The sequence below is a fragment of the Sus scrofa genome, chromosome 5 (assembly GCF_054392235.1).
Source record: "Sus scrofa isolate SSC_HxYL_T2T_F1_AM1 chromosome 5, Sscrofa_HxYL_maternal_Yorkshire_Landrace_v2.0, whole genome shotgun sequence".
NCBI lineage: Eukaryota > Metazoa > Chordata > Mammalia > Artiodactyla > Suidae > Sus > Sus scrofa.
In genome coordinates this window covers 77,409,413-77,426,573 of record NC_139387.1, presented here as the reverse complement: position 1 = coordinate 77,426,573, position 17,161 = coordinate 77,409,413, and the positions used below count along the sequence as shown (strand labels likewise).

Genomic DNA, 17,161 nt, shown 5'->3' with positions numbered 1-17,161 from the left:
GCTGCCTTTGTGCTAGTAATTAGGGCAGCAAAATGTGATCTCCTGTTTGAGTGGTAGCACATTTATGACTTTGTCTCTCAAATTCATCTTTATTGAAATGCACCAACCTATGTAGCATAGGCATATTGAAAATTCAAAACCTTGCGGATGACCCAGATAATAATAGCAGTAGTAATTAAATTTTACATTTCCATGGTGCTGTATAATTTTTAATCACATACACACACATAATCTTATTTTGCCTTCACAGTAAACACTGTGGTAGAATTTATTTTGGCATTTTATAATTGTTGTCCTGCAAATGGCAAGACTTGACTTTGGGCCTTTTACCTCCTAGGTTAATGTCCTGTTCTCTGAATAATTTCTCAGATCTAAGTATTTAATTAACATTGAAAATCACTGTGCTCTTCTCTTTTTATGTGATTAAATTGGGATATGTCTCAAATATTCAGTTTATGTTTGTGATACAACTTTAGGAAGGCCTCATAATTCCTGAAGCCTATTACACCATTCGGGTCCTTTGATTATAGGCATAAGATTTCAAGCTAAAGTCACACAACTTTTTTTTTAAAATAAAGATTTCAATAAAATAAGATTAATAAAAGTACCTCTATCCTTCTTCTGGGGCTGAAACTCAAGAATAGCCTTTGACATTGACAATGAGAAATAATCTTTGGAAAAATCCTGCATATGCTTTAGCACATCTTTGGGAAACTTAGTACATGTTTGATCTCATGTAATAAATATCTCTATGTCAATATCTATCCAAAAGAAGCCATTTAACATATATGAATGTAAGCAGAAAAACATAATTTTTAATATTTCAATCTGAAATAGATATCAAGAAAATGTCCAAAAAATTATCTTTAGCCAGATCACTCATGTTTAAAACATTTTTTTTTTTCTGTCATCAGGCAACCCTGCCCAGCCTACTTCACTTCACTACATGAATCCTTATCAACTGAATGCCTATGGAATGGCATTGAAAGCAGTGGGAGAAATCGTTCAAGATTATGACAGTGATAAAATGTTCCCAGCTTTAGGTTTTGGTGCAAAACTGCCTCCAGATGGAAGGATATCTCATGAGTTTGCTTTGGTAAGAATATATCACAAGGATTAATGTTTTGGAAAAATATGTTGGAGCTTTTCATTGGTTTGCCGCTTCTGTTTTAACCACTCATCTAGCAAATTCTTGTGACCATATGCTCAGCTCAATTTTGGTAAATGATTGATTTAGGATGTGATATTAATGGGAAAAAAGTTAAATAGATTAGCAGCAAAGCTACCTAAAGTTATCTGATTTATAAACAGGGCTCTATTCTTCCATTATAGTCATGATCTGTGGGTCAGGAATTTGAGCAGAATACAATGGCAGGGGTGGTGGTGGTACATGTCTTCATTATGTCTGGACCTCACCTGGGATGGTTTGATTGATTAGAGATGGCTGGAATTATTCTACGGGAGCCATGTATCTGAGTTTCATTCTGGTTATTTGGTTGGATTCCTTAGTTCTTCTCCACATCATGTCTCTTGGAGCTAAGATGGCTTATTTGCTCATAAATGATACCCAAGCTAGGATGGCTGAAATAGTTGGGTTGCCTAGACATCTTCCTGTTTTTCTACACACAATCTGCTCTTGTGGTTATCATGGTATAGTGGTCTCAAGGTAGTCAGATTTCTTACACAGCAGCCAGCTTCCCCAGAAGGAGTATTCTAAAAGTCTGGGGCAGAAACTACAGGGTTCTTTATGCCATGGCCTTGGAAGTTCTAGAAAGTTATTTCTCCTACATTCTCTTGGTCAAGCAATTCACTAAGTTCAGCTTAGTTTCAAGGTAGGAGAAGTAACTTTCACCTCTCAATTGGAGGAATATCAAGGATATATAGCTATCCTTAATTTACCATCTCCTAAAATGTCATTTATTTTCAAATATAAAAATTAGTTATAGCTGGAATTAACTTTTTCAAATGAGAAGCAGTAATTATGGCTACAATTAATTATGGTTTCAATATAATGGAGTATAATGACTGGAAAAATATTTCTCTGTTTAATTTACTTAGAACTGCTCCATACCGTATGACTGCAAATAAGCAATGTACCACTTTCTACCTTCAAAATAAACTTCACACAGATAGTGCTTATAGGCTCAATCAGCCTTATTTTCACTTGTACTTTCTAATGAAATAATGGGAAAATTAATGTCAGAATGGTTAGCTATTATTTTGGTAAAAAATTTAACTTTTCCTTGTAGAAATGACTCCCTACCTACCCTACCCTGTGTATTGTAAGAGCAAATTCTTCCAGTATTTCTGTAGGGTTTTGTTTGTTTGTTTGTTTTTATTCTTGTTTCAAAAGTGGTAAATGGGGAGTTCCCTTCGTGGCGCAATGGAAACGAATCCAACTAGAAACCATGAGGTTGCAGGTTCAATCCCTGGCCTCGCTCAGGGGGTTAAGGATCTGGCATTGCCATGAGCTGTGGTGTAGGTCGCAGAGGTGGCTCGGATCCTGCATTGCTGTGGCTCTGGCGTAGACCAGCAGCTACAGCTCCAATGAGACCCCTAGTCCGAGAACCTCCATGTGCCGCGGGTGCGGCCCAAGAAAGGCAAAAAGACAGAAAAAAAAGTAATAAATGGGATTTTTTAATTAAAGTTATATGGGAAAAATAGACAAAAATAAACAGTAGCACAATCATTTATTGAGTAATTACTGGGTATCAATTCAGGTACTTTATACTCATTTCTTATATAATCTTCGTAAAATTCAAATGTGGTAGGTATATCATGACTGTTGCATCACACTATTCTATCAAGAGCCACTCACATTAAGTACAGTGAAAAGAGTACCCCCAGCAGTTATACAATTTAGCTCAGAATCACAGAATTTAACTAGGTTTCCAGAGGACAGGACTTGAACCCAGATCAATTTTATATTAGAATTCATGCTCTTAACTACTACTCCTAAATCACATTTTATAAAAGTACCTACAATCCCCCCTTCTCAGACATGTGCTTTCTTAACACCATAATATATATACTCCACACACACACACACACACACACACACACACACACACACCCCACACACTTCCAGAAGCTTTTATATGATTAGACTTCATCTCCCTTAAAGATATTTTAAGAGCTATATATTTAACTTTTTTCCCCTATACTTGTTATTCTTTTTTCTATTCCATTATCCACACAACTTGAGGGAAGGTTGCTGGAGGGTTTCATTTTTTCCTCCATGAACTAGCCCACATGCCACAACTCCCAAGATCATATAAAAATGATTATCCGCTGGGATTTTGTTGTGTCTTAGAGAATTAAATTCTCTCAGAAACTTATAAGACCATGAAAATCACTCATGTGATCCTAAGTCTTAGGTGCCTCCGGAAAAAGGCCACGAACTATTTTAAGCCTAAGAAAAGGAACAACTATGTTAAACTAAATGAGATTTGTTAATTTTCCTTCCATAAGTTTCTTTATCACCCTTATGTATGATTTTTTCTTCCTTTTCTCTCCCTCTCATTCTCTCTTTCTGTTTTTCCTACCTCCACGTTCATTCCCATAACTAAACCTATGCAAAGGAGGGATTTTTTTATTATTTGCATCTTAAATGATTCTTCGAAGCCACAAATATTTAAAGGATGAAGATCCTACCCCTTGAAATTGATGAAAAAGTTTCAAAAAATTGATGAAAACAGTTGATGATATTGATGATGATGATGCCTCAGCTTTAATGTCACCTAATAATTATATGACTGTAATTTTTTTCAGAGCACTTTTCTTGGATAAGACTGTCAGGTGAATGTGAAGTAGGTCTTCAATGAGATAGTATTCCACTTGACTTGTGTGTTAACTTCTTCCTAGATAACTGCAGTATACATCCGTAGGTTCTAAAAATGACAAATGGAAAAACTTCAATCCATTTCAATCTGGCAATTAGATTAAATTCAAAATCACACCAGAATTTGTTTATCACACCAATAATATTTCCAATAGCAAGAGAGGCCTTTTAAACATTTTAACAATCCCTGGTTGGTGAGTTTAGAGATAGCACAAATGTTGAAAATATAACATTATATTATTTCAGGTATATTATATTATACCTGATAATACAATAGTGTAGGGCTTAAGAGGAAGATTTCACATGGGCATGTGGCCAGTGACCCTTTAAAAGAAGGTCTTTTGCGTCGATCAATAGAGAGAAACGCTAATCTGTCCAATTGATTTCTCCTACCAAATATCTAAAGGCACTTGCATACTTTTTACTTATTTTGGCATTTAGAGAAATCTGTACAATTTAATATGTATGTGCAAAATTTTTCTTCCAACTACATCTAAAAGTATAATCACTAAAGTTCTTGAACACTTGCATTCATAAAGTAGAAGCTCAACAGATAATCGTTTCTTGAATAAAAGGGAGAATTCTTTCTGCTTTTCCCTGTAGTAAGCAATCTCTGGGCAGCAACAGATACATTTCAAAGAGTAAAGCAGCAGCCCCTAATAGCTCTCTTCAGCATTTTGTCAGCACTTTAGCCCCACTGAAAAGTATTACAAGCTATGGGCAGCTACAGAGATGAAAAGCTTCTCTTCCAGAACTGAATCTAAATCCCCAGGAGCCCAAATGGAGTAAAAAAGGGGGGGGGGGGAATTGGACACACCCCACTTAAGTCTGTGCATGGGATTATTGCTCGTTTCGAATTCTCTTCTTTATACTTTCTATGTGTTCTACACATTAACTTATTATTTCACAAGTGGAAAAGTTTGCTAGTTAAAAGGGAAATATAAAATAGAGTATGCATTGACTTTGTTAATAAACAACAAAATTGAAAGCACTTATTTTCAAAAACGTTCTGTTTTACTTTTGTGCTAGATCCACACATAAGCTAACTTTAATTTGTCTTAACAAGCAAAAACTAATTCTCCAAGTAATTATTTTAAGAAATGAGTTTTTTTTAAAGATTTTTAAAATCTTTCTATCAAGATTAATGAAATGGTAGGGAAAATAGTGAACTTGTAATTTTAATTCCAGAGGAATAAATTAAATACATAGTTTTATAGAAATATAAATCCCCTCAGTCAAAATGTTAAAATGCTGATCAAAAAGTAACTCAGAACTATCCTTGTTTGTGATTGTTCCCTTAGGAAAGATATGTACATTTTTATATGCTTAAAATCAATAATGAGTTTTAATTTTAATTAGCTTCATATGTTCATTTTCAGGAGAAAATAGCACCATAAAATTTTAAAGAAAGATTAAATAGATCAGCTCAGATTAACATCAAAACCAATCATTTACTATCTTGTGCTAGATTTTAAATTTTTATGTTTTAATTTCAGTCAATTCATGTATCCAGTGTTATAAAGAATTCTTTTATTATTTTTATGTTTTACAAAATGGCATGAGGGTTAGTTAATAAAAAGTTTGAAGAAAAAGACAAAAGTAAAGGGGTAAAGTGGATGTAAAGCCTTCTCTCACAAGTGACAAAATTGAAGTGGTTGGTAAAATCTGGCTTAGTTCCTTAAGATCCTCAGTCTTTCAACATGTGTAGAATCTTATAACATGGTGGCGTGGTGGTGGTTAAGAGATGGGGCTCAGGGGTTGGACTATGTGGGCTCAAACGTTGACTCTCTTATTGCTGTTGTGTGATTTGGGGCACAATATCTAAGCTCTCCATGCCTCAGTTTCTTCATCCGTAAAGTGACGATGATAGCATTTTATCTGCTTTTTTAGGATTATTATGTTATACACATTATATTATATAAAGTTCAAACAAATTTACTGACTTATTTATTGACTTATAAATTAAGTCACTTTCAATTGTTCAAGTAAAAATACACAAGCAAAAATGACTGCTGCTGTCGTGGCGCAGTGGTTAACGAATCCGACTAGGAACCATGAGGTTGAGGGTTTGGTCCCTGCCCTTGCTCAGTGGGTTAACGATCCGGCGTTGCCATGAGCTGTGGTGTAGGTCACAGACATGGCTTGGATCCCGGCTTGCTGTGGCTCTGGCGTAGGCCGGTGGCTACAGCTCCGATTTGACCCCTAGCCTGGGAACCTCCATATGCCATGGGAGCGGCCCAAAGAAATAGCAAAAAAAAAGACCAAAAAAAAAAAAAGACTGCTGCTAACTATGTTTAAGCATGGTTACTGTCCCGAGTGTTTTAAAATATATCTACACATTTTTCACCCCCTTCCAGAGGTGGAGCCTAATTCCTCTTCCCTTGAGTGTGGGCTACACTTAGTGACTCATTTCTAACAAATAGATTTAAAGTAGATGTAATGCTATGCCACTTATGAGACTAGAGGTTTGCGGGGGCTTCCTCCTTGCTGTCTCATGGATCACTCATTATGGGAAGTTGGCATGTTGTAGCAACGCACAAGCAGAGTTTATATTGGCCTACTGTTGACAAAATTCAGCCTCTGTCAACCAGTGCCAAATAAAAATGCAGAAATGGAGTTTTGGGTGAAGGAGAAAAGATAGTTTTTATTGCTTTGCCAGGCAAAGGAGGCCACAGCAGGTTAATGCCTTAAAGACTGTGCCCTCCTTTGTGGAAGAATTGCAGGGAGTTTTATAGTCTAAAAGAGAAAAACAGAGTTTCAGATAAGGATTAGGATTGGGGCAAACATGCATTCTTGCTTTGGGGGAATCTTCATCATTGAAATGGCGTCAGGGGATCATGGCATCGATCCTGGTGATGGTTTTCTGGGTTATTGCGTAGAATAACAGTACTTGAAAAAAGGGCATATTGATCAGAGATTAGAACAAACTAGAAAAGTTCCTGAAAAACATCATGTGCTAATAATCTTTGACCCACAGGCAGTTGTGCTCAAGATGCCTAATCTTTAGCTTCCATGTGATTATGTTTAGTTGGGGTTCAATCAAATGAGGGATAAGCACAAGGAAGGGCTCCAAGCTGTTCAGTTTTAAAGTATTCATTTCTGAAAGAAGCATAAGGAGGCGATCCCTTTGTGGCGCAGCAGAAATGAATCTGACTAGTATCCTTGAGGATGCGGGTTCAATCCCTGGCTTTGCTCAGTGGATGGGGGATCCAGCATTCTCGTGAGCTGGTGTGTAGATTGCAGATGCAGCTCAAATCTGGTGTTGCTGTGGCTGTGGTGCAGGCTGATAGCTGTAGCTCTGATTTGACCCCTAGCCTGGGAACTTCCACATGCTGCAGATGCCACCCTAAAAAGCAAAAAAAAAAAAAACAAAAAAAAAAAAAAAAAAAAAAAAAAAAACGAAAAGAACCATAAGGAACATTACTTCTCTCTTAGGTGTATAAGATGCCTACATCATTATGTGTATCCCTTGAGAGGGAACCAGGATCCTGCCTCAAGGCTGGGCTATTGTTACCTGACTGTTCCTCCCTGGTCTTTGCATCCCCTCCCTTCCCTGATCAGCAACTGTCTGAACCTGTCCCTAGGGAAGGCTGTGGAGGTGGAATGAGGCCCATTTCCTAAGAACAAGAAATGGGGGATACAAAAAGGCTTTTGTGGCCAGGAGCCCTACAGGGCCCTGTTCAGTGACACTACTGCCAGCATGCCATGTAATGAGCCTTACTGAAAGCAGATCTAAGTCTGGTCACGCTTACAGATCATTTCAGCCCAGGTTGGATTCTTGACTGCAAGTTCTTGAGAGATCCTAAGCAAGCGGCTCCTGGATTCCTGACACCTAAAAAATGCCAGAGATAATAAATGCCTGTTATTTTAAGCCACTAACTTTTGGGGTAATTTGCTACATAGCAGTAGATAAAACTTCCTTCTTTGTGTTGTTGGTGGAATCTGGATCAGGGGAATTAAACCCGGTAGTAACAGAGCATTCAAGGTATGAGAAAGTATAACTAGGTCTCCTAGTTTGAAGTTGCCCTTCTGGGTACTGTCTGCAGAATAAGAACTTGTGGCAAGCTCCAGTTCCCTTGAACAGTATGGATATATTTTGATTCTTTTCCCTTTCCCCCATCTTAATGCTACTCACTTAATGCTACTTCTTAGTTGGGCTTATCAATGGTGGCCTGAAAATGTGCATGTAGCAGATATTGTACATTTTTACTACTGTAAAGTAAAACTATTTGAATTGACAGAATTTTTTCTGATTTTAATGCATGTCACTGCAGAAATCTTGGAAAATATAGAATAGTTTAAACAATGAAATAAAAGTCAACACTTACACAGCCACCTAGAGGTAGCCACTGTTAATATTTTGTTTCCTCCTTTTTAGATTTTTATGTTCATCTCTATATGTACACAGATCTGTGTAAAAATGATACTATTAATTGTAAATTGTGATATTCAATTTCTCAAGATTATGTAGAATTTTCTCCTGCCGTTTTTTGAAAAGTATCCACTTTTAATGATTGCACATTACATCATATCACAATCTATGAAATATATTATTATCTATTATTGTTGATCACTTAATTTTTTGCTATTATAAATAAATAAATGAATTTTCTTCCAAAAATTCTTTTTTTATGGACATACCTGCAGTGTATGTTCCCAAGCCAGGGACTGAATTCGAGCCAGAGCTGGGACCCATACCGCAGCTGTGGCAACGCTGGATCCTTTAACCCACTGCACCAGGCCGGGGATCAAATTTGTATCTCCATGGTGACCTGAGCTGCTGCAGTCAGATTCTTAACCCACTGTGCCACAGTAGAAACTCCAAAAAAAATCTTTATGAGTATCAACATGTATCATTCTCTTTTTTAATTGGTTTTTAAAGACACTATTAATTTTTTACTTTTTTTGCCTGTAAATTTCTACAGAATGGGAACCCTCAAAACCCCTACTGTGATGGCATTGAGGGTGTCATGGAGGCTTATTATAGGAGTCTGAAATCTGTACAACTGTATGGGCCAACCAACTTTGCTCCTGTAATTAATCATGTAGCAAGGTAAGTGGGTGTCGATAAGTTACTTATTCTAGTCTCCTGGGCCACAGTGAAATCGTAACATTATTGTTGACATGACTCTACAAATGAAAGTTGTTTTCTTCTAATTTACCTCTAAGAAAGAGAGGGAAAAGATACACAATAGAAAGAATTTCCACCGAGCTATCATGACATTTCAGTAAGAAGTTTACGTCAAAATCTCAAGTGAAGAAACACATCCTGGCTTATGTTAGGACCTGTATTTGTTCAACCAAGGAAAAATTTTTTTTGGTCTCATAGATGAAAAGGCATCCATGAGAGCAACATTGATCATGATCTCAACTGTGTAAATCATCCATACCTAAAACTATATTCCACAGAGCACAGAAGTAATGAGACTGAATTTTATGAAGACAACTGAAGCCTTTCAGTGATATATAGGGCACGTTATTTTAACCTCCCTGAAATTAACACAATAGCTAAATTTATAAATTCCCAGAGTTCTACCTGTATATAGTACCTGGTATTGAGATCAGAATATAATTGCTTATGATTCCAAGTACATGTGCTAGAAAAAAAATTTAATGTAAAAATCTATATATACTCATTATTTTTTCATTATGCATAAGTAAATTAGACACCACTTAAAATCCCTAAAAAGTTTGTCTTGACCCAGTTGCAAATCCTCTGAAACCCTGCCTTATTTTTAGATACTTGAAAAAGTATAGCTCTCCTATCTTTCCAAATATGTAGCCAAAACTTGAAAAAGTACTGCATTTGGATCTGTTTATCCATGATCAAAAGCCATGTGAAACCTCAGTTCTCTATCTGAAGTTTCTGGTACTTAATCATCTTCTTATTGGACCTCATCAACAACTTAAATATGTTCTATTTTTCATTATCCGGGACATAGATAAGATGCTAAGAGACCCCAGGACCCAGGGCAGACCCCAGTGGACTCTCTTGTGGAACTCTACCACAGGTTGACAGTGATACACTGATGACTCTTTTCTGAGTATGACCCTTTGGCTCAAGTTTTTCAAACACTTTCATCCACAATCTGTTATGAATTTTATACCTCAACTCTGTACACACACAATTAAAAGATTATGAAATAATACTTATTTTTAACTCATATTTTCTCTATTTCTATGGTATCCTATTCTTTCCTGGTACCTTTTAAAATGCAGGTCTTGACCCACAAAATTGATTTCAAAATCCATTAATGGATCATTATCTATAATTTGAAAAATCCATCCTAGCTTATTGTTTTAACCTATGTAAGTAGTGTTATCTACACGTTCTTTTCCTAGTTTTTTGATGGCTGTCGAATAAAGCAGAATCAAAAATAATATTAATGAAAGATAAACTATTGTTGACTCTTACTCTCTTCAACACTCTCATACCCATCACTGTTTTTTTAACAAAAAGATAAGAAAAATTTAGCTTTAACTCATGCTGGTTGTTAAAAATGTTCTCATTACTGCTTACCAATTAATTTTGTAGATCTTGTCCTGCTATATCTCTACTATAAAAGTTAAACTTTTAGATATAAAATTTCTAGGTTTACTTCTATGTACCACTTAAAACTACACTGTTATATTACCATTTTTATGTTTGTCCAGCGTTTTAAAAATTCTCAGTAGCTGGGTACTTGCCAGCTAACACTTCCATGCTCATTGAAAATAAATGTGCTGTAATAATTCTTAATTGTTATTTTTAATACAAGTAAGAAATACAAAAAAATAGGACTTTGGGGAAACCATCTTTTCTTTCCAATACAATGTGAAGTTCCATGTGTCTATATCTTACTATGAATCTAAGAAATAGATTTCTCCATTTTTCTAATCTTTGAGAGTTATGTTTAATTTTATTTTTCAGCTTTTATGAAGACAGACAATTTCTGGAGTTCCCTTAGTGGTTCAGTAGAAACAAATTGAACTAGCATCCATGAGGATGTGGGTTCAATCCCTGGCCTTGCTCAGCAGGTTAAGGATCTGGCGTTGCCATGAGCGGTGGTGCATCGCAGACGCGGCTCAGACCTGGTGTTGCTATGGCTCTGGCGTATACCAGCATCTGTAGCTCCAATTCCACCCCTAGTCTGGGAACCTCCACATTCTGCAGGTGTGGCCCTAGAAAGCAAAACAAAACAAAACAAAAACCAGTCAAACAAACAAACAAAAGACAATTTCCAGAGTTCCCGTAGTGGCTCAGCGAAAACGAATCCGACTAGTATCCACGAGGATTCGGGTTCGATCCCTGGCCTCACTCAGTGGGTGAAGGATCCAGCGTTGCCATGAGCCATGGTGTAGGTCATAGACATGGCTTGAATCCCACATTGCTGTGGCTGTGGTGTAGGCCAGCAGCTGTAGCTCTGATTCGACCCCTAGTCTGGGAACTTCCATATGCCAAGAATGCGGTCCTAAAAACCAAAGATAATAATAATAATAAATTTTTAAAAAGACAGACAATTTCTGTCTAACCCAAAATTATCATCTAAAAAAATTTGTCAACTGAAAGACAAGCTGTTTTTTTCAAGAACAAATAGTTTCAGAACAAATAGTTCAAGACAACTATTTGCTTTTAATCAAGAGGAGTGCCATTATTCTAATGTGTATGGCCTTTACTCATATAAAACTCCTTGTGCATTTTATCACTCTAAAATACATTTCAACAGTACTTCACCATGCCCATCATACTCAACAAATGTCTAATAAGTGAAGTCTGTGTATGCTATGATATTTGTCACTAAAAATTTTTATAAAGTCAGAAGCAAATACAAATATACATATTTTTTTAATTTGCTTGATTTTCCCTCTTAAAAGTGTGTTTTTATATGTTAGTAAAAACTTAGTTGTTCGTGATAGTTTTCTATAAGCATTTGAAGAATGACTCTTCCTTCTCTTTTTAAGAATGATCATTTTAAGCACATGCGCATTTTTAGAACTAAAATCTATATGATAGGATTTTTTAAATGATTTTGATGAGATAACAGTATTGTGAACTGGTCAAGTTTGCAAAACGTGAAGTCTTCATGTGCTGTTCTGAGGCTTTTCAACCCCCTACCTCTAATTCCCTGCCTTAGCAGTTCTCATTTCGTAGAGCTGTCCAGAGAACGGTATTTCAAATGATGTAAAAATCCTACTCTCCAGCCTTTGATGCATTGTCACAAATTTAAGTTCCAACACTCTAGTTTAGTATTCAAGAACTTCCACTATCCAACTGTTACCCATCTATCCAACCTCATTTCCCTCTACATTCTCCAAAAGGTGCTACACTTCAGTCATAGAGAATCACTACTTCTTTTTTTTTTTTGGTCTTTTCTAGGGCTGCTCCCGTGGTATATGGAGGTTCCCAGGCTAGGGGTCCAATCAGAGCTGCAGCTGCCAGCCTACGCCAGAGCCACAGCAACACGGGATCCGAGCCACGTCTGCAACCTATGCCACAGCTCACGGCAACACCGGATCCTTAACCCAGTGAGCAAGGCCAGGGATTGAACCTGCAACCTCATGGTTCCTAGTCAGATTCGTAACCACTCCACCATGATGGGAACTCCAAGAATCACTACTTCTGATCTATGATGTCATTCTATGGATACCTCTATCACAGCACTAATTTGATCCAAATCCATTGTTACATATAGATCTTTTCCACTTTGAAGAAAAGAAAATTTCAGGTTTTTTTTCACTTGGCTTATATAATATTGTTTCCTGTTATTCATGTGTTCCCTATGCCTAACCATTTACTTGTTTTGAAGCTGCCACATTGCAGTTTTGAAGAAAGGTCTATCAAATTCTAACTATTAGCTGGACTAGTGTATTGTTCTTTTCTTTTTTTCTGACGTTAAGAAATTTCCAGGATCCAGACAACCAGCTAAAATAAATTTTATTTTTTAAGAAATGATATTTGTTAGTTTTAGAATTTCTGTAACTAATTTTCAAATTTATATAAAGGATGCATTGTGTTTTGTCTCGTCCATCTATATGATCAATAATAATGAAATCAAAACAGCAATCATGGAGTTTCTGTAGTGGCTCAGCAGAAACGAATCTGACAAGCAGGTTCGATCCCTGGCCACACTCAGTGGGTTAAGGATCCAGCTTTGCTGTGATCTGTGGTGTAGGTTGCAGATGTGGCTCAGAGCTGGCATTGCTGTGGCTGTGGCATAGGGCGGTGGCTACAGCTCCAATTCGACCCCTAGCCTGGGAACCTCCATATGCCTAGGGGTGCGGCTCTAAAAAGGTGAAAAAACAAAACAAACAAACAAAAAAAAAAAAACCAGCGATCATTATTGAATTATCTGAGCGAAATGTTCAGTTATAATGTGGATTCTTTCTTTTAAGAGGTAACAATAGTGTTGTTATTTCTGTTTTACTGATGACAAAAGGGATATGTACAATGATTGTTTGTGGTGGAGATAAAATTCCAAACAGAATGATCTGATTCCAAATCACTGTGTTATGATGCCTTGCATACTTTTTTTTAATCTCTGCTGAAGAGGTAAAGACACACAAAAGAAAGTGCAGCAAAATGATCTATCATTGTGGATACTGCCAAAAGTAGTTTGGGTAACAGCTTAGTAACATAAAAATTACTGTTACTTTATGTTGAAATAGTTAAATGTATTCCAAGGATTGAGATACACTGCTGATAGTAACAAAGACTAAAATGGATTGAGTAGTTCTTATGTAAAATATAGTTTTTTTTCAAGTTAGTATGTCTAGCAGTAGTGAGAGCTACTCAATAAACTCGTGGTTTTTTCCTAGAGCATCAGTTTTCCTCAAAGTTAAGACATAAAGCATTAATACAAGCATATATTTATTATAAATTATAATACAAAATTCCTATGAATTTCGGAGTTCCCGTCATGGCGCAGTGGTTAACGAATCCGACTAGGAACCATGAGGTTGCGGATTTGATCCCTGGCCTTGCTCAGTGGGTTAAGGATCCAGCGTGGCCGTGACCTGTGGTATAGGTTGCAGACTTGGCTCAGATCTGGCGTTGCTGTGGCTCTGGCATAGGCCGATGGGTACAGCTCTGATTGGACCCCTAGCCTGGGAACCTCCATATGCTGCAGAAGTGGCCCTAAAAAGACAAAAGACACACACACACACACACACACACACACACACACAAAAGAATGCTATGAATTTTAAGATAAAACAATGAAGTTCAGAGAAATTCCAAGTTTACTATATCTGCTTTAGGCTATCTTTAACTATCTTGATAGCATGAATGTATTATCCCCTTCTCTTAGGTATACTTTATGGTGAGTCAAAAGAAAACCAAAATGTCAGTAGATTAAATTCATCTATCAAAAGACATAAAATGGCTGAATGGATTTTTAAACAAGCCAATTGTGTGCTGTCTCTGAGAGATTCAACTTAAGGGCACATTTAAGGACATATAGAGTTTGAAAATGAAGGAATAAAAATCCCATGCAAATGATAATCAAAAGAAGCAGGCAAGGGTGGCTATACTTAGACATAATAAACTTTAAATCAAAAACTTTCATAACAGAGAAGGGCATTACATAATATAAGGGTCAATTTTTTTATTTTATATATATATATATCATTATATGAAATTATGTATTATTCAGCCTGCCATTTACAACAACATGGATGAAACTGGAAGATGCTATGCTAGGTGAAATAAGCCGAACACACAAAGAAAAAAAAACTACATGATCTCATATGTATAATTTTTAAAAGCTGAATACATAGAAGCAAAGAGAGCAGTGGTTAACAGGGTGGCAGGGTAAAGGAACTGAAAGATATCACTGGGTACAAAGTTGCATTTCATAGAATTAATAAGCCTAGAGATCTCATGTGTTACATGATAAACATAGAAAATACTGTATCGAATACCAGAAATTTGCTGAAAGAGTAAATTTCAGGTGTACTGACCATGCCCCGAAAATATGGTAACTGTATGAGGACATGATATGTTAATTAGCTTGACTGTAATAATTATTTCAGTTTTACACCTTAAATTTCAGTTTTTATTAAAACAAAAATTTTTAAAGGATCAATTCAACAAGATGATATAATAATTATAATTATGTATTCACCCAGTGTCAAAGTATTTTTTTTTAAATTGATATATCTGAGGGAAGAAATCGACAGCAATACAGTAGTATTAGAAGGCTTCAATACCCTACTTCCAATAATAAATAGATCACCCAGGCAGAAAATAAGTAAGGAAATAGCAAACTTGAGGAATTCTCTAGACCAAATGGAATTTAACTGACATGTACATAATGTTCCATTCAACAGCAGCATAATTATATACATTCTTTTCAAGCACATATGGAACATTCTCTAGGATAGATCACATGCTAAGTTAAAAAAAAAAAAAAAAAACTCAGTAAATGTAAAAAGATTGAAATCATCTTTTCTGACCATAATGGGGAAAAAAATCTATAACAAAAGCAAATCACAAAACTCACAAATAAATGGAAATTAACACACTCTTGAATGACCATTGGGTCAAAGAAGAAATCAAACAAGAAATTAGAAAACATCATGAGAAAAATGAAAATACTTTATACCAAAACTCATGGGATACAGTAAAAGCACTGGAGAAATCTGCAATGTTAACACATTTTTAAAAAGAAGGCAAATCTCAAAAGACCTAAGTTTACACCTCAAGGTACTAGAAAAAAGAACAACAAACTAAGAACCAGTGAGAAGAAGGAAGGAAGAAATCATTAAAATTAAATAACAGCAGAAAGAAAGGGAGTAGAAACTAGAACAACATAGGAATAAATTGGCAAAACTAAGAGTCGGGGTTTTTTGAAAAGATAAATAAAATCTGCAAACGTTTAGCTACACTAAGGGGGAATATAACTCAAATTCAGAAGTGAAAGGGGAGACATTACAACTGATGTCACAGAAATAAAAAATATTGTAGTGGATGATTATAAACAATTGGACTCCAACAAGTTGGACAACTTAGAAGAAATGAATAAATTCCTGGAAACATATAACCTACCAAGAGTGAATAAGAAATAGAGGAGTTCCCGTCGTGGCGCAGTGGTTAACGAATCCGACTAGGAACCATGAGGTTGCGGGTTCGGTCCCTGCCCTTGCTCAGTGGGTTAATGATCCAGCGTTGCCGTGAGCTGTGGTGTAGGTTGCAGACGCGGCTCGGATCCCACGTTGCTGTGCCTCTGGCGTAGGCCGGTGGCTACAGCTCCGATTCAACCCCTAGCCTGGGAACCTCCATATGCCGCGGGAGCGGCCCAAGAAACGGCAACAACAACAACAAAAGACAAAAAAAAAAAAAAAAAAAAGAAAAGGGTATCAAGTATACACAATGAGGAAAGGATAATTTCCTCAGTAAATTGTGTTTATAAAACTGGATATCTACATTCAAAAGAATGAAATTAGATCCTTCTCTTATACGACTTACAAAAATTACCTTAGAATAGATTAAACACTTAAACCTAAAACATGAAACTGTAAAACTTCTAGAATAAAACATAGGGGGAAAGATTTTTTTTTTTTTTCTTTTGTCTTTTTAAGGCCACACCCATGTGGAGGTTCCCAGGCTAGGGGTCAAATCGGAGCTGTAGCTCCCGGCCTACACCAAGCCACAGCAAGGAGAGATCTGAGCTGTGTCTGCAACCTTCACCACAGTTCATGGCAACACCAGATCCTTAACCTACTGAGCAGGACCAGGGATCAAACCTGAGTCTTCATGGACACTAGTCAGGTTTGTTAACTGCTGAGCCACCACAGGAACTCCGAGGAAAGATTTTTTACATTGGTCTTGGCAGTGGTTTCTTGGGTATGACACCAAAAGCACAAACAACAAAAGCAAAAAGCAACAACTGGGACTGCATCAAGAAGAAAAGCTTCTACACAGCATAAACTATCAACAAAATGAAAATGCAACTATCGAACTCGAGAAACTAGTTGTGAACTATATATCTGTTAAAGGGTTAATTTCCAAAATATGTAAGGAGTTCCTATAATTCAATAGCAAAAAGCAAATAAGCTGATTTTTTAAAAATAGAAGACTTGCACAGACATTTCTCCAAAGAACATACAAATGGCCATAAGTACATGCAAATTACTAATCATCAGGGAAATGCAAATACCAGCACAATGAGCTATAACTTCACACCTGTTAGCATGGCTGTTCTTAAAAAGTCAACAGATAAAAGATGGTGAGAATATGGAAAAAGTGGAACCCTTGTGCACTGTTGTTGGGAATGTAAATTGGTTAGGTGCTGTAACAAGCAGTGTAGAGATTCCTCAAAAAATAGAAATTGAACTACCAGC

General features: G+C 36.5%; 1 protein-coding gene across 1 annotated transcript in view; it reads left to right on the top strand.

Annotated features, from left to right (window-relative positions):
- CPNE8 (copine 8) overlaps nucleotides 1-17,161 on the top strand; it is a 265,300-nt gene that overhangs the window by 225,244 nt on the left and 22,895 nt on the right. The window contains exons 15-16 of the mRNA XM_013997926.3: nucleotides 915-1,096; nucleotides 8,767-8,894. Coding sequence (XP_013853380.1) covers nucleotides 915-1,096; nucleotides 8,767-8,894 — 310 coding nt within the window. The remainder of the gene's footprint in view (nucleotides 1-914; nucleotides 1,097-8,766; nucleotides 8,895-17,161) is intronic.